The sequence below is a fragment of the Piliocolobus tephrosceles genome, chromosome 20 (assembly GCF_002776525.5).
Source record: "Piliocolobus tephrosceles isolate RC106 chromosome 20, ASM277652v3, whole genome shotgun sequence".
Lineage (NCBI taxonomy): Eukaryota > Metazoa > Chordata > Mammalia > Primates > Cercopithecidae > Piliocolobus > Piliocolobus tephrosceles.
In genome coordinates, this window is record NC_045453.1 from 7,249,403 (window position 1) to 7,267,401 (window position 17,999).

Consider the following 17,999-nt stretch of genomic DNA (forward strand, 5'->3'; position numbering starts at 1 on the left):
ACAGTGGCCAATAGTTAACCAATTTTTCAAACCACAGGAAATAAAAATTAGCCATGTCAACCTGGATTAAGCTTAAATTTTTGTTTAAAATGCTGATTTTTAGAAACTAAGCTTTTAAAGAAGTTTGAATTCATTCTATGATCTTTAATACATCAATTATTCATTTTGAGACATGTTGAACAAATAAAAAATTTAGGATACAGGAAGAGTCCCATCTTTTGAAGAATTCATTGGTAATGGGACAGAGAAGTCAGTAGTTCAAAATTAGCAGAACTTAAATTAAAATTTCAAGTCTATTTAACTTGTTTATTAAAAGAGAAAATTATACCCACTTTTTTTTTTTTTTTTTGAGACGGATTGTTGCTCTCTCGCCAAGCTGTAATCCAGTGGCACCATCTCAGCACACTGCAACCTCTACCTCCCAGGTTCAAGCAGTTCTCCTGCCTCGGCCTCTCGAGTTGCTGGGACTGCAGGTGCACACTGTCATGCCCAGCTAATTTTTTTTTTTTTTTTGCAATTTAGTAGAGACGGGGTTTTACCATGTTGCACAGGTTGGTCTTGAACTCCTGAGCTCAGGCAATCCACCCGCCTCAGCCTCCCAAAGTGCTAGGATTACAGGCGTGAGCCACTGTGCCCTGCCAGTATTCACATCTTCTAAACCTTAATGGGGAGATCTCAGGAAAGAAGGTAAAATTTTGTAGACTGGGAACAAGAAAACAAGGAGAATTCTAAAGCAAGAGGCAGTTGGGGAACAAGCAGCAGCTTTAGATGCAGTAATTAGAGAACTGAGTTCTGTTTCCTATCCCTTGTATAGAAAGTTACTGTAGATATTTAGGATTTTGGAACTGGGTATATTAAGGAATGAGATATGTTAAGTATATTAAGAAAAAAAATAAGGTCTTTTCTAGTTGAATAATGCCTGGCATATACCAAAAAAGTTACATTATTTCCTTATTTTATGTATATTTTTATATGTTATATGTGCACGCGTGTGTGTGTATACATACATATATATATATATATAATATATATATATATATATATATTTTTTTGTCGTGTTTTTTTCATTTGTTGAGACAGGGCTCACTGCAGTCTTGACCTCCCAGGTTCAGGCAACTTTCTTGCTTTAGCCCTGCAAGTTGCTTCTGTGTCCCGTTACCAATTAATTCTTCAAAAGATGGGACTCTTCCAGTATCCTAATTTTTTAATTTGTTCAACATGTCTCAGAATGAATAACTGATGTATTAAAGATGACAGAATGGATTCAAACTTTTTAAAAAGCTTAGTTTCTAAAAATAAAATTGCGCAAGGTGCAGGGCTGAGGCAGGAGGATTGCCCAAACCTGGGAGGTCAAGGCTGTAGTGAGCTGAGATCACACCACTGCACTCCAGCCTGGGTGACAAAGTGAGACCTTGTATCCAAAAAAAAAAAAAATATATATATATATATATATATGTCTGTGTGTGTGTGTGTGTATTTACATATACAAATTTATATTTAATATATATTAAATATATATATTAGTGGGCTGCCAGCACGGCCCACTAATTTTTTTATATTTTTTGTAGAGACGAGGTTTCACCATGTGGCCCAGGCTGGTCTCAAACTCCTGAGCTCAAGCAGTCTACCCACCTTGGCCTCCCAAAGTGCTGGGTTTACAGGCCTGAGCTACCCCACCTGGCTCCTTATTATATTTTAATGAATGAAATGATGTGGTATGGAAAAAAAAATCCCTAAATGGAGACCTGAGTTTCCATCTCATCTCTGCTACTTAATTCTGAGGTTTCAGGTAGATTATTTAACCTATCTGAGTTTTCTTATCTTAAGGATAAAGATGAATTCACCTACCCTATGGGACCATTAAGAATAAAATGAAGGTCCTGTGTGAAAAACCAAATAACTGTTCATTATTCTTGCTGCTGTTGGTTGGATTGAGTAGAAAGGTCCTATGATTAGGACATTATAAAGTACATCTACGTAGCTTCTAAGATGTAATACTTCTATAACTTCAGTAAGGATGTGCATTTAATAGTCAAAGAATAAATTAAACCTTTTAAAGCTGTGATTTAAAAACTGTAAAATAAACAATGCAATGAGAAATGGGCAAATTCAGATAATTTTATTTTACCTTGAGCAAGAAGACTATGCCAATGCTAATGCTTTGCTTTCCCCCGCCTCTGCCTTTCCCAAAGAGAAGAGAACAGACAGCAATGGCAGAGTATATTTCGTCAACCACAACACTCGAATTACACAATGGGAAGACCCCAGAAGTCAAGGGTAAGAATAGTTACTTGTGTATATTTAATCTCTTAAAGATTATACCTTATTTCTAACAACTGAAGAAAATCAAAGTTCATATTCTTTTGCCAAAGACCTAAAACATTAATCACTACATACTTTGGAAAGAGAAAATTATACTATTTTCATCTAATGGAAAGTTTGAAGATTTCTTCAAAGTACAGGAAAAAACTTTGGCTGGGCATGGTGGCTTATGCCCATTATCCCAGCACTTTGGGAGGCCAAGGAGGGAGGATTATTTGAGGCCAGAAGTTCAAGACCTGTGTAACCAGTGAGACCCTGTCTCTTTTTTTTTTTTTTTTTTTTTTTTTTGAGACCCTTTCTTTACAAAAAAAAAATCCCCAAAAGTTGGGTGTGTTGGCATGTATACCTGTAGTCCCAGCTACTTGGAAGACTGAGGTGGGAGGATCACCTGAGCCCAGGAAGTCGAGGCTGCAGTGAACCGTGATTGTGCCAGTACGCTCCAACCTGGAGGACAGGTTTAGGCCTGTTTCAAAAAAAAAAAGCTTGTTTCAAAAAAAAAAAAGATAGAAAAAACAAAAAAATTATCTGGCACATGAGAATATACTTATTAACATATATATATTATTTTTAATTACTAAGAACAGATTAGTGATTCTAAATCAGGATTTCTTAACCTGAGATCACTGGTTAAGAATCCAGGGTATGTGGCTTCAAGGGGGAAGAAAATACGTACTCAGTTTTATTACTCTTTAATGGAAATTTAGTATCTTCTTCCATTATGAAAGTAGGCTACTACCATGTAGGATTAAGAATGCCTAGGACTTTGCCATCAGTAGAAGTCAAAGGGTGTTAAAAAATATTCTGTGGTTGTTGCAGATATCTTTTTTTTTTGAGACGGAGTCTTGCTCTGTCGCCCAGGCTGGAGTGCAGTGGCCGGATCTCAGCTCACTGCAAGCTCCACCTCCTGGGTTTACGCCATTCTCCTGCCTCAGCCTCCCGAGTAACTGGGACTACAGGCGTCACCACCTCGCCTGGCTAGATTTTTGTATTTTTTAGTAGATACGGGGTTTCACCGTGTTAGCCAGGATGGTCTTGATCTCCTGACCTCATAATCCACCCGTCTTGGCCTCCCAAAGTGCTGGGATTACAGGCTTGAGCCACCGCGCCCAGCCTGTTGCAGATCTCTCTAAATACTTGTTTATATACATCATTACAAGGACTTGCTAGTTAATTTATTAATAAAGATATATATATATTATCACAAGGTTCTCTCTTCGTTGCCTGGGCTGTTCTCAAACTCCTGTCTTTAAGCGATTCTCCTGCCTTAGCCTCGTGAGTAGCTGGGATTATAGGGATAATGTTTTGAAAGTTATGTATATATAATGGTTTATCTTTGTAACATTTTATACTAGTATGCATATTAGTTTGCTAGGGTTGCCTTAACAAAGTACCACAAAGGAGGTTGCTTAAACTACAGAAATGTGTTGTCTCAGGGTTGTGGAGGCTAGAAGCTTGAGATCACGATGTCAGCAGGGCCGTGCTCACTCCAAAGATACTAGGAAGTGATCTGTGCCAGGTCTTTCTCCTGGCTTCTTGTAGCTCCTTGGCTTGTGGCAGCATGAATCCAGTCTTCACATGGCATTCTTCCTGTCTATATGTCTATCTGTACCCAAATTTCCTGTTTATAAGGACATCAGTCCTATAGGATTAGTGGCCCACAGTACTTCAGTATGACCTCATCTTAATACATCTGCAGTAACTCTGTTTCCAAATAAGGTCACATTCTGAGTTATTGAGGGCCAGGATATAAACATGCATTTGGAAGGAGGACACAGTTCAACCCGTAACAGTCTATAATACTATGCATTTATCAGACTGCCAGAAGATTCCATTCTGCAAGGAATTTGGCAGACTGTACAGTCAGAGGACACAGTCCTCCACAAAACTGCTGCGCTCACTTCAGACATCAGCTACAATATTGGGGGTCCAAAGGACGGCTCCAGACCAACTGCCTACAAATTTTGGGGCCGCCACCACCACTCTTAGGTATGATAAGTTACTAGAAATACTGAGAACTCATTGAAACCTCTTAGTCACATTTGTTATAAAGAAAGGATACAAAATAAAACCAGCAGAAGGAAGAGGTGCACAGGGCAGAGTCTGGGAGGCTCTGAACATCCAGCATTGTTGTGGGACAGTGCACATTGAGGTTGAGTATCACCAACCAGGGAAGTCTTTTGTATCTAGGGTTTTTATTGGGGCTTAATCACATACTGCCCTCGTGGGTGACGTTTTGTCTCCAGTCCTTACTGGAGATTTGAGCTAATGCCCTTAGTCTCTAGTTCCTCCAGAGGTTGGAACTGATGTGCCGTGTCCCACAACCTCCATTATAAATCGCATTATTGACTGTCCAGTGATCAAAGCTTCCAGGCAAACAAGGATATTCCCAATACGCAGTGCATTCCAAGGGGTTAAACATCACCACCAAGTTGCTAAGGGCAAAAGCCAGACCTCTCTTTTGGTATAATTATAATATGAGCGCAGATATTCCATGGCTCAAAAGTTTTAAAAACTTTTGTTCTGAAGGTATGGGTTAGGTTGCACTGAGCCAAGATCACACCGCTGCATTCCAGCTTGGGCAACTCTGCCTCAAAAAGCTAAAACTAAAAATAAAAGAAGATATGCTTTAAACTTAAAATAGCTTTTTCTGCCTACCAAGAAATGACCATTTTCTTTTTAAATGGAGTTACTGCATTTACTTAAATGTATTCATTTTCCATAAAGGAAGAATGAAGAATTTCATAGATAACATTTTCTTCCTTTTTAGAATTTTTCTAAGGATATAATTTAAGAAGTCACCTTTCTATAATTTGCTACCATTTTTTTGTTTCCTCTTAGATGTTTAAAGTTTTATAGCTAAAGTTAGAATTCTGTTTTAACAACACAGATGACCTAGTTCTATCTATTTTCAAGACAACAGCTGGTTACTGAGCCTATCTTGCAAGTGTAATTATAAAAATTGAGAAACCTCTTTTTTACATTTTTGGTAGTCTATTTTATTGACATTTGTATTCAGTTAAGTGAATACAGCTTTGTTGTTGTTGTTTGAGACGAAGTCTCAGTCTGTCACCCAGGCTGGAGTGTAGTGACATGATCATGGCTTGCTGCAGCCTTGACCTCCTGGGCTCCAGCAATCCTCCTGTCTCAGCCTCCCAAGTGACTTGGGCTACAGGCATGCGCCACCACACCCAGCTTTTTTTTGTTTTGTTTTTTGTTCTTTTTTTTTTGAGACAGAGTCTTGCTTTGTTGCCCAGGCTGGAGGGTAGTGGCACCATCTTGGCTCACTGCAAGCTCCGCCTCCCGGGTTCACGCCATTCTCCTGCCTCAGCCTCCCGAGTAGCTGGGACTGCAGGTGCCCGCCACCACGCCCGGCTAATTTTTTGTAGTTTTAGTAGAGACAGGGTTTCACCGTGTTAGCTAGGATGGTCTCGATCTCCTGACCTCGTGATTCGCCCGCCTCGGCCTCCCAAAATGCTGGGATTATAGGTATGAGCCACCGCACCTGGTCGAGATTCTTTCTCTTAAAATATCTCTTTTTTGAGTTGCCTTAGTAGAAAAACAATAGATAATATGGGACAAAGGGAAAAGCTTCATTTGGAGGTGTGACAGATCATATATTATTTAAAGAAGTGCTGAGTGGCCATACACTGTGAAATCATGGGATTCATGAAAGGGAGTTAGAGGTTTGGGTGCAAAGATGAACCTGAAAGGGAACATTGAGGCCAGAGTATAGAGGCTGAGTGAATGCCATATGAAGAACTTTAGATCATAATCATTGGTAACGGTGGAACAGTGATAGTACTTTACAGAGACAGCTAATTTAATAAGATCTCTATTTTAGGAAGATACTCTGTTAGCAGTATCAGTATAAGAGCAGGCCTAGAGTGAGATCAAATGAGGAACACGAGTTAGGTGACTGTTGAAAAAATGCAGAAGATAGCTGGGCACAGTGGCTCATGCCTGTAATCCTAGCACCTTGGAAGGCTGAGGTGGGAGGATCACAAGGTTAGGTGTTCAAGACGAGCCTGGCCAACATGGTGAAACCCTGTCTCTACTAAAAATACAAAAATTAGCTGGGCACGGGCATAGTGGCAGGTGCCTGTAGTCCCAGCTATTCGGGAAGCTGAGGCAGGAGAATCGCTTGAACCTGGGAGGTGGAGGTTGCAGTAAGCCAAGATATCGTGCCCCTACACTCCAGCCTGGGTGACAGAGTGACACTCTATCTCAAAAAAAAAAAAAGAAAAGCAGAAGAGAAACAAAGCCAGAGAAAGGATGATGTTGGGGATTAGAAATAGAGATGAACACGAAGACTTCTAAGGCAGAATGGTTAGAACTTGGTTAACAAGATGTTTAGAGTGAGTCATTAGCTAATGGGGAACATAAGCCAAGTAGATGGCAGAAAACTTGAATTGTGGTTGATGGACTTTGAGTTTAACCTGTTTGTAGGATGCCCACATAGATGTCTAGTATACAACTGAAATTACCGAACTGAATGGCTTTCTAAAAGATTTCTGCTATGTTTATTGACATTTGTGGCTTCTGTACTTGGCAAACAAGCAACTTTTTAATATTTTTGTTTATGTTTTTTCCTGTGTTTTGTAGTCAATTAAATGAAAAGCCCTTACCTGAAGGTTGGGAAATGAGATTCACAGTGGATGGAATTGCATATTTTGTGGACCACAATAGAAGAACTACCACCTATATAGATCCCCGCACAGGAAAATCTGCCCTGTAAGTTTTCTAAACATTGTAGATTAAGAGTAAAAAACTGGTCCTTCAGATTTTGATATAAAGATTTGTATTAGCAAGGAGTGGAAGTCTTAGTATTTCTTGAGTTAGCTTGACAGTAGGTTTCTGTTCATTAAGTATTTTGCGTTTCCGTCTCCGTCTTGGATATTTTATTCTAGAGATTTTCATATTTCTTACCATTTGTTCACACAGCAGTAAATGAAACTATGTAGAATTTATAGATATTGTACTGCTTACCAATTAATCTCTGATTTCTGATTTTCAGCTTCTTTCATTCCCATTACTTTTTGACTTTAAAAAAGCTCTCATTCTCCCCTACCCCATTTCTGAGAAAGTAACATTTTGATTTGCTTATTTGCTTTATGACTTTTTTTGTGGGAAAATATGTAACCTAAAGTTTCTTGTTTTATGTGTACAGTTCAGTGGCATTAAGCACATTCATATTGTTGCATAATCATTACCACCATCCAGCTCCAGAATGTTTTCATCATTCCACACTGAAACACTGTACCCTTTAAACAGTAACTTTAGCAGACCTGGTAACCAGCATTCTACTTTCTTTCTCTATGAATTTGACTACTTTAAGTATCTATATTATTAGAGTCATACAATATTTATTCTTATGTCTCTGAATTATTTCACTAAGGTCATGTCTTCAAGATTCACCCATGTTGTATTGTGTATCAACATTTTCATTCCTTTTTGAAGCTGAATAATATTCCACTGTGTATATATATATCACATTTTGTTTATTCACAGATATTTGCATTGTTTCCGTTTTTGGGGGGAGTATTGTAAATAATGCTGCTCTGACCATTGGTATACAATTATCTGCTTAAGGCCGGGCGCAGTGGCTCATGCCTGTAATCCCAGAACTTTGGGAGGCCAAGGCGGGTGGATCACCTGAGATCAAGAGTTAGAGACCAGCCTGGCCAACATGGCAAAACCCCATCTCTACTGAAAATACAAAAATTAGCTGGGCATGGTGGCACACACCTGTAATCCCGGCTACTTGGGAGTCTGAGGCAGGACAACGGCTTGAATCCAGGCGGCAGAGGTTGCAGTGAGTCATGATCATGCCACTGCACTCCAGCCTGGGTGACAGAGTAAGATTCCCTCCGTCTCAAAAAAACACCAAAAACCAAATATCTGTTTGAGTTCCTACTTCGATGACTTTTGTATCTATACCCAAAAGTGGAATTGCTGGATTAAATATTAATTCTCTATTTAATTTTTTGAGGAACCACCATACTGTTTTTCAGAGTATCTATGCCAGTTTACATTTCCCCCCTAGTGCAGAAGAATTCCAATTTCTGTACATTCTCATTAGCTCTCCTGTTTTTGTTTTTGTTTTTCTTCGTCATCATCGTCTTTTTTAAATAGCCATCCTTAATGTAGTATTTCATTGTGGTTTTTCTAATGATTTGTAATGTTGAGTATCTTTTCATATGCTTCTTGGCCATTTATGTATCTTTGGAGAAATGTCTCTTTAAGTCCTTTGCCCATTTGTTGTTGTTGTTTTTCTTTTCTTTTGCAATTGAGTTTTAGGTGTTCTCTATATATTCTGGGTGTTAATCCCTTATCAAATACATGATTTGCAATTATTTTCTCCCATTCTGTGGTTTCCTTTTTACTGCAGATAGTGCCCTTTCATGCATAAAACATTTTAGATTTTGATGTCTGATTTGTCGATTTTTTCTTTTTTCTTTTTTTTTTTTTTGAGATGGAGTTTCGCTCTTTTTGCTCAGGCTGGAGTGCAATGGTGCGATCTCGGCTTACCACAACCTCCGCCTCCTGGGTTCAAGCAATTCTCCTGCTTCAGCCTCTCGAGTAGCTGGGGTTACAGGCATGCACCACCATGCCCAGCTAATTTTGTATTTTTAGTAGAAGTTAGGGTTTCTCCTTGTGAGTAGGCTGATCTTGAACTCCCGACCTCAGGTGATCCGCCCACCTCGGCCTCCAGAAGTGTTGGGATTACAGGCGTGAGGCTCTGTGCCTTGCCTGTCAATTTTTTCTTTGTCACCTGTACCTTTGGAGTCATATCCAAGAAGTCATTGCCAAATCCAGTGTCATAAAGCTTTGCCCTAAGTTTTCTTCTGAGAGTTATTTTTTTTTTTTTCTGAGATAGAGTCTCACTCTGTCGCCCAAGCTGGAGTACAGTGGCAAGATCTCAGCTCACTGCACCCTCTGCCACCTGGGTTCAAGCGATTCTTTTTGCCTCAGCCTCCTGAGTAGCTGGGGTTTTTGGCACGCACCACCACGCCTGGCTAATTTTTGTATTTTTTAGTAGAGACAGGGTTTTACCACGTTGCAAGCTGGTCTCAAACTCCTGGCCTCATGATCTGCCCGCCTCAGCCTCTCAAAGTGCAGGGATTACAGGCGTGAGCCACCACACCTGGACTGAGAGTTCTTTAATTTTAGCTCTTACATTTAGATCTTTTATCCATTTTGTGTTAAATTTTGTATATGTTGTTGGGTAAGGGTCCAACTTCATCTTTTTACATGTGAATGTCCAATTTTCCCAAGCATTATTTGTTGAAAAGACTGTCCTTTCCTCATTGCATGATTGTGGCACCATTGTCAATAGCATTTTACCATATATGCAAGGCATTATTTCTGCGCTGTTTATTCTGTTGGTCTGTATGTCTGACTTGCCAATACCACGCTATAACTTTGTAGCAAGTTTTCAAATCAGGAAGGTATGTGTCCTCCAACTTTGTTCTTTTTTCGAGCTTCCTTTGGCTATTCAGGGTCCTTTGAGAGTCCATATGAATTTTAGGATGGATTTTTTTATTTCTGAAAAAAAAAAAAAAGGTCATTTGGATTTTGATAGGGGCTTTTATTGAATGTATAAAATCAATAAAATCTATATTGACCGATATAGATTCAATATCTATATCAATTTGGAGTAGTGTGGTCATCTTGACAATATTAAGTCTTCCAATCCATGAATGTGGATATCTTTGTGTTTTCTTTAATTTATTTCAGCAGTGTTTTGTGGTTTTCAGTGTACAAGTCTTTTGCCTTCTTGGTTAATTCCTAAGTATTTTTTATTCTTTGTGATGCTATTGTAATGGAATTGTTTTCTTAATTTTCTTTTCATTTGTTTATTCTTAGTATATAGAAATGGAACTGATTATTGTGTGTTGACTTTGTAAGCTGCTACTTTCCTGAATTCACTTATTCTGGCAGGGTTTTTTGTTGTGGAATATTTAGTGTTTTCTTCATAAAATATCATAGCTTCTGAAAATAGATAAGTTTTATTCTTCCCAATTTGGATATCTTTTTTTTTTTTTTTTTTTTTTTTCTTAATTCCTTTGGCTAGAGCTTCTGGATGCTATGTTGACTACAGGTGGCGAAAGTAGGCATTCTTGTATTGTTCCTCATCTTAAAAAACTAACCATTGAATGTGATGTTTGCTGTTAGATTTTTATATGTACCTTTTATTATATTGAGGTAGTTTCCCTCTATTCCTAGTGTTTCCTATCCCTTTTGTGGAGTATTTTATCATGGAAGTATATTGAATTTTGTATAATCCTTTTTTGGTATCAATTGAGATGATCATGTGATTCCCCCCCCCCCCATTCTGTTAATGTGGTATATTACGTTGATTTTTCATAGCTTTAATTATGCATTTGATTTATCAGCTATAGGGATATTTAGACATATCCCTAGATATGTCTATTATATCCATAGATATAATAGCCATTTTTGCATTCGAGGAATAAATCCTACTTAGTCAAAAGGATTAAAGTAGGCTTTTAATATGCTGCTGAGATTTTTTTGCTGATATTTTATTTAGTATTCTTCCATCAGTGTTCATAAGGGATGTTGGTCTGTAGTTTTCTTATAGTGTGGCTTGCTTAGAGCAAAGGTGGTTCCCTGTTACCTTCTAATTTTATACTTCTACACATTAACAACTTTTATGTTTAAAACAGAAATTGGGAAATCAGGCCAATTTGGTATTAATGAAATACAGAGGTAATTTAGATATGGGGATAAATTATCAATAATATTATTCTATCATTCATTTTAGTTACAGTAAGTTTGGGTGCATATAATAGAAAACACTAAAATAATAGTAGTTTATGTAAGATAGAAGTGTATTTGTCCCCATCATTTAAAAACAGTCCAGCGGGACTTCCACCACACCATTACCATTGCTCAAAAAAGAAGTTACAAGAAAAATCAGGAAATATTTTATTTTGAATAATAATTAAAACACCACATATCACAATTTGTGGGATTTAACTAAAGTAAAGTAGTCTTCAGAGGGAAACTTTTTGTTTTAAAGAAGTAGATGAGAATATAGGAAAGATAAAATCAGTGATCTCTGCTTTTACATTCAGATGCTAGAAAAAGGAAAGTTACTAAACCTAAAGTAAGTACAAGAAAGGAAATAAATAAAAGCAGAACTCAGTGAAGTGGAAAAGAAACAATGGAGCACCCAAAGCTAGAAGATAAATTTTTGGTAAACATGAATAATATTAACAACCCTTAGTAATTAAACCTGTAGAGAAAAAAAGAGGGACATTACTGTATATTTTATAGACATTAAAAGGATAATAAAGGGTATATTTATGCCAATAAAGTTAACATTTTAGATCAAATGGACAAATTCTTTAAAAGGTATGTCACCAAAATGGACACAAGAACAGATAGTAAGTCTAAATATCTCTATAGCTGATAAATCAAATGCATAATTAAATAATTTTTAAGGGCAGGCCCAGTGGCTCACGCCAGTAATCTCAGCATTTTGGGAGGCCAAGGTGGGCAGATCACTTGAGCTCAAGAATTAAAGACCAGCCTAGGCAACATGGTGAAACCCCATCTCTACAGAAAATACAAAATATTAGCCAGGTGTGGTGGTGCATGCCTGTAGTCCCAGTTACTTTGTAGGGTGAGGTGGGAAGATTGCTTGAGCCCAGGAGGCTGTGGTGAACCGAGATCGCGCCACTGTACTTAAGCCTGGGTGACAGAGTGTGACCCTGTCTCAAAACAAAAAGGCTGGGCGTGGTGTCTCACGCCTGTAATCCCAGCACTTTGGGAGGCCGAGGCCCAAAAAAGAAAAGAGAAAAAGAAGAAAAATATTTCTCATGAAGAAAATTCTGGCCTAGATGGTGTCACTGGTAAAGTTTATCAAACTTATAAGTTAATCAATCATATTCAAATTCATTCATAAAATACAAGTGATGGAAACATTTTCTTTTTTCTTTCTTTCTTTCTTTTCTTTTTTTCTTTCTTTCTTTCTTTCTTTCTTTCTTTCTTTCTTTCTTTCTTTCTTTCTTTCTTTCTTTCTTTCTTTCTTTCTTTCTTTTTTTCTTTCTTTCTTTCTTTCTTTCTTTTTTTTTTTTTTTTTGAGATGGAGTTTCACTCTTGTTGCCCAGGTGGAGTGCAATGGCCCGATATCGGCTCACTGCAACCTCTGCCTCCCTGATTCAAGCGATTCTCCTGCCTCAGCCTCCCGAGTAGCTGAGATTACAGGCGTGTGCCACCATGCCTGGCTAATTTTGTATTTTTAGTAGAGACGAGGTTTCAGGCCACTGCATTCCACCCTGGAATGAGTGAGACCATGAGTCAAAAAAAACACCATGAGTCAAAAAAAACAAACAAACTAGCTTAAAGGAGAAAAGTCATGTGATAATTTCAGGAAAAGCTTTTGACAAAATGCAAATTTATGATAAACTCTCAGCTACCTTGGATACTTTTTTTGAGATGGAGTCTCACTCTATTGCCCAGGCTGGAGTGCAGTGGCGTGATCTTGGCTCACTACAAGCTCCGCCTCCCGGGTTCACACCATTCTCCTGCCTTAGTCTCCCAAGTAGCTGGGACTACAGGCACCTGCAACCACGCCCAGCTAATTTTTTGTATTTTTAGTAGAGACGGGGTTTCACCATGTTAGCCAGGCTGGTCTCGATCTCCTGACCTTGTGATCCACCCACCTCGGCCTCCCAAAGTGCTAGTATTACAGGCGTGAGCCACTGCGCCCGGCCAGAAGCTGTTTTACCAGGAAAAAATTTGACAAAAGCTTACAGCCAACATCACAATTAATGATGAAATACCTCACAAGATCAAGAATAAGACAAGGATATCTATTGACACCACTTCACTTAACATTGTGTTGGTATTCCTACCCAGTGCAGTGAGATGAGAAAAAGAAATACAGGCTAGGCACGGTGGCTTATGCCTGTAATCCCAGAACTTTGGGAGGCTGAGACAGGTGGATCACTTGAGGCCAGGAGTTCAAGACCAGCCTGGCAAACATGGCTAAACCCCGTCTCTACTAAAAATACAAAAAATTATTCGGTCATATTGGTGGGCACCTGTAATCCCAGCTACTCAGGAGGCTGAGTCAGGAGAATCATTTGAACCTCTGGGTCAGAAGTTACAGTGAGCAGAGATTGCACCACTGCACTCCAGCCTGGGAGATGGAGCGAGACTCTATCTGAAAAAAAAAGAAAAGAAAAGAAATACAAGATGTATAAATTGGAAAGGAAGAAGTAAAACTGTCTCTTTTCCCCTCACACAAATAACATACATATACAGAAAATCATAAAGAATCTAGAAAAAATTACTAGAACTAGTAAGTGAATTTAACAGCATAACAGAATATAAAGTCAATGTACAAAATCAGTTGTATTTGTACACTGATATACATTGAATTTTTCAGAGGAAGATAATCCAAGATAATCCTATGGTGTCATTAGTTATCAAAATTTCTTCTTTCTGCCATTCTAGAGTGTGGTCTCATTCCTCAACATCACCTCATGGTCTGTGACAGCTTCTGAAACTTAAGCTATCAGAGTCATACTCCAGGCTGGAATTTGGAGTAAAACAAAACACACATACACACACATACTTTTTAGCTGTTTTAGCTCTCTTTTAGAAGATCCTTCCTTTTTTTTTTTTTTTTTTTTTTTTTTCTGAGACGGAGTCTAGCTTTGTCGCCCTTGCTAGAGTGCAGTGGTGCGATCTCAGCTCACTGCAGCCTTGAACTCTCAGATTCAAGTGATTCTCCTGCCTCAGCCTCCCAAGTAGATGGGATTAGAGGCACCTGCCACCACGCCCAGCTAATTTTTGTATTTTTAGTAGAGACAGAGTTTCACTGTGTTGGTCAGGCTGGTCTCAAACTCCTGACCTCAGGTGATCCACCCACCTCAGCCTCCCAAAGTGCTGGGATTTACAGGTGTGAGCCACAGCACCTGGCCAAAAAGATCCTTCTTGAAAGTTTCATATGCCACTTTCACTTAGAGACTTAAGTCACATGGCCATATAGAGAAATGTAGTCTTTATTATATGTAGCATTCTGTTCAGTTAAATAACAAGGGTTTTACTTAAGGATAAAAGAGGGAATCGATGTTGGGATAGACAGCATTCTCAAATAAAACCCATTTAACTTAGCCCTCTTAGATTTGCCAGCATAGAAAAGAAAATTCCACAATAGTAGCTTCAACAAAATCAAAGTTTTTCTTTTGTTTTTTCTGTTACTTAAAGGTATTCCTGCGGAAATATCTCTCAAAAAGCCAAGAATGGTTGTGTTAGGAATATGCTATATTTTTGTATTTGGTTAGTAAGTGCTGAGAGAGGATGGGATGTTTTGCTTTCCTTCAGCATTATCTTTTACAAGCAACTATATATGTCCTGTTAACCCTTGTTCTTCCTCAGAGACAATGGACCTCAGATAGCCTATGTTCGGGACTTCAAAGCAAAGGTTCAGTATTTCCGGTTCTGGTGTCAGGTTAGTGTTGGAACTGTATCTCTGTACTCCCTTTCCTTTGTTGTGTTGCTTGTATTACACAGTGATTGTGAAAATACTTAACTCACAGAAAACCAGGTAAAACGGGAAGCATTAGAATCTCTTTTATCTACTTTTAGAGCAAATTAATAGATTTATCAATTAGATCATTTGTGACTTTGGTTGTTCAGAAAATTAAACCTCATGTAATTCTAGCACTTGGGGAGGCTGAGGTGGGCAGATCACTTGAGCTCAGGAGTTCAGGACCAGTCTGGGCAACATATTGAGGCCTTATCTCTGTAAATATATATATACATATATATTTTTTCTTTAAGAAGAAAATTAAACTTGAGACCATCTGAATAAGCAAACATTGTCACTTTTTCCCAGTACCCATTACTTTCAGATTGCAGAAATCTTCAAATATAAGTTAAAGCATTTTCTGATATAATTGTAACCAGCTACTCTATTTTTATTTGTTATTTTTTCTGAGACAGGGTCTCACTCTGTCACCCAGGCTGGAGTGCAGTGGTGCCATCATGGCTTACTGCAGCCTTGACCTACTGGGCTCAAGTGATCCTCTTGCCTCAGCCTTCTCACTAATTGACACTACAGATGCACTCCCCCACAGCTGGCTAATTCTTAGTAGAGACAGGGTCCCCTTATGTTGCCTAGGCTGGTTTTGAATTCCTAGACTCAAATTATCCTCCTGCCTCATCTTCCCCAAGTGCTAGGATTGTGGGCGTGAGCCAGCATGCCCGGACAGCAGCCATTTTTATATCTATCATTTGATATAAATGACTATGATAGATATATACATGTTCATACATACATGAACATATCCATACATAGATGTTATATTCAGTGTTTTTTTTCAGATGTGATCAACTATTTCTGATGTATAGATATTTACTGGAATTAATGATTTTTTATGAGTTCTAAATGAATACCCTGGTCAAAGTTACTATGATGAATATTTTTACAATTGAAACTTGTAATTAATTGGACCCATGGAAGCAAGAAGAATCTGGATTAACTATTGGAGAATAAGATTAAGTAAAGATTTATTTGACACATTATTAAGTAAGCAGTGTGCATATGAGATCAATCTTGTGGTTCTTCTGTTTTCATGTATTAATCTGTAATTAGCATGAATACTCACCGATGCATTGGTAAACGTTATTGAATATAAATTTACATTCATAGTCTACTTGTTTCTGTAAGCAAAGATAAAAGTAAATAAAACTTTCCCCTTTTGGTTTTTTGATAGGCTGTTTTAATGATGAGAGTTGACTTAAGTCATTCTTCTGTTTCAGCAACTGGCCATGCCACAGCACATAAAGATTACAGTGACAAGAAAAACATTGTTTGAGGATTCCTTTCAACAGGTAGTGTTTCATTCTTTCAATAATTTTTGCCCTGGCTGCTAGCTTAGGACCAGCTTTTGGTGCTTTTAATCTGAACAGTCTGGAACTTCTTGAGTTGAAGTCCTTAAATTTTTCAAGTGTGATCTCGTTGCCAGCCACAGGGCTTAAGGGGTGTGTGTGTGTGTGTGTGTGTGCACGCGCGCGCGCGTTTCAGGTTTCCGTTTCTAAACTGGTATGATTTGAAATAAATGCATAGGTAAGATAATAGATTTTTGGTAGCCAAAGGTCTGGAAATACCCATACGAACATTATCAGACTGTAGAAAGGAGAGGGGAAGACTTACTTCAGTATTACTTGGATTTTTGCAATAAGCGTATGTTACTCTTAACAGGAAAAAAAGTAACTGGTCATTGGTGACAGTATCTAAAAAAAGGTATATATGAGTTTTCAGAAGTAGTCAGCAGATTTTTTCACTTGTCTTCAGAACTTGAGTTAATTTACTCGCTGGGCACATGGCTCATGCCTGTAATCCCAGCACTTTGGGAAGCTCAGGCGGGTGGATCATCTGAGGTCAGGAGTTTGAGACCAACCTGGCCAACATGGTGAAACCTTGTCTCTATTAAAAATATAAAAATTAACTGAGCCTGGTGGCCGGTGCCTGTAATCCTGTAAAGCTACTCAGGAGAGTTGGCTGAACCTGGGAGGCGGAGGTTGCAGTGACCTGAGATCGTGCCATTGCATTCCAGGCTGGGCAATAAGAGCGAAACTCCATCTCAATAATGAAAAAAAAGAACTTGAATTAATCTACTATTTACCTTTATATTATAGATATCACTAATAACCTACTGCAACTAAATGTTAAAATGATTGTTATATAGAAGGTTAAAATAACTAGTGAAAAAATGTCTTAAAATGAAAACATCTGGTTAGTCCTTGTTTTATATCCAGATGTGGAAGTGATTATTTTCAAGCACCAGTGATATTGTAGCAACTATAGCCTCAAGAAGTATGGAATTGAATGCAAAGGGAAAAGAGGTTGAGACAGTTGGTAGTAGCTGGCTACTTGTTTTCAGAATCAGTTTTGTTCATTTCCTAATGGAACTTCAATTATTGACATTAAAGGAAAAAGCCAATTGGCATCCTGCTATGTAGGAGCAGAAAGCTTTTTAGTGGGAACTAGAGCTTTATTTAGGCCATTTAGAGAATTATGAATCATCCCCTTGATCTGATGTAACCACCCTAGTCCTTGCCCATTTCTAATTTTATGTTCATAACCACCCTTTTATCTTTTTTTTTTTTTTTTGAGACAGAGTCTTGCTCTGTCACCCAGGCTGGAGTGCAGTGGCCGGATCTCAGCTCACTGCAAGCTCCGCCTCTCGGGTTTACGCCATTCTCCTGCCTCAGCCTCCGGAGTAGCTGGGACTACAGGCGCCCGCCACCTCTCCCGGCTAGTTTTTTGTATTTTTTAGTAGAGACGGGGTTTCACCGTGTTAGCCAGGATGGTCTCGATCTCCTGACCTCGTGAACCGCCCGTGTCGGCCTCCCAAAGTGCTGGGATTATAGGCTTGAGCCACCGTGCCTGGCCCACCCTTTTATCTTTTATCACTCTGTTGGACGAGTTTCTTGAAACAACTTCTTACCAATCTTACCTGTACTGGAAAGATACAAAACATTAAATTGTTCCTTTATCTTTTGACTTTGAAACCTGAAGTCTTTTGCAAAATAACAGACTAGATGGTTCTAAAACAGTTTTTAAAAATGTCACCCTAGATTTGACATCCATCAAATAACTGGGTAATAAAAATGTGAGAGAACAATTTGATTGC

The 17,999-nt window shown here is 38.5% G+C and overlaps 1 protein-coding gene across 7 annotated transcripts in view; it reads left to right on the top strand.

Moving 5' to 3' along the window:
- Positions 1-17,999, top strand: part of ITCH (itchy E3 ubiquitin protein ligase) — a 137,270-nt gene that overhangs the window by 89,992 nt on the left and 29,279 nt on the right. For 6 of the 7 annotated variants that reach the window (XM_023220458.1, XM_026455250.1, XM_023220463.1 and 3 more), the window contains 4 exons: positions 2,193-2,277; positions 6,925-7,053; positions 14,737-14,809; positions 16,123-16,194. In XM_023220458.1, coding sequence (XP_023076226.1) covers positions 2,193-2,277; positions 6,925-7,053; positions 14,737-14,809; positions 16,123-16,194 — 359 coding nt within the window. The remainder of the gene's footprint in view (positions 1-2,192; positions 2,278-6,924; positions 7,054-14,736; positions 14,810-16,122; positions 16,195-17,999) is intronic. The other variant, XM_023220465.1, reaches the window with a different exon arrangement.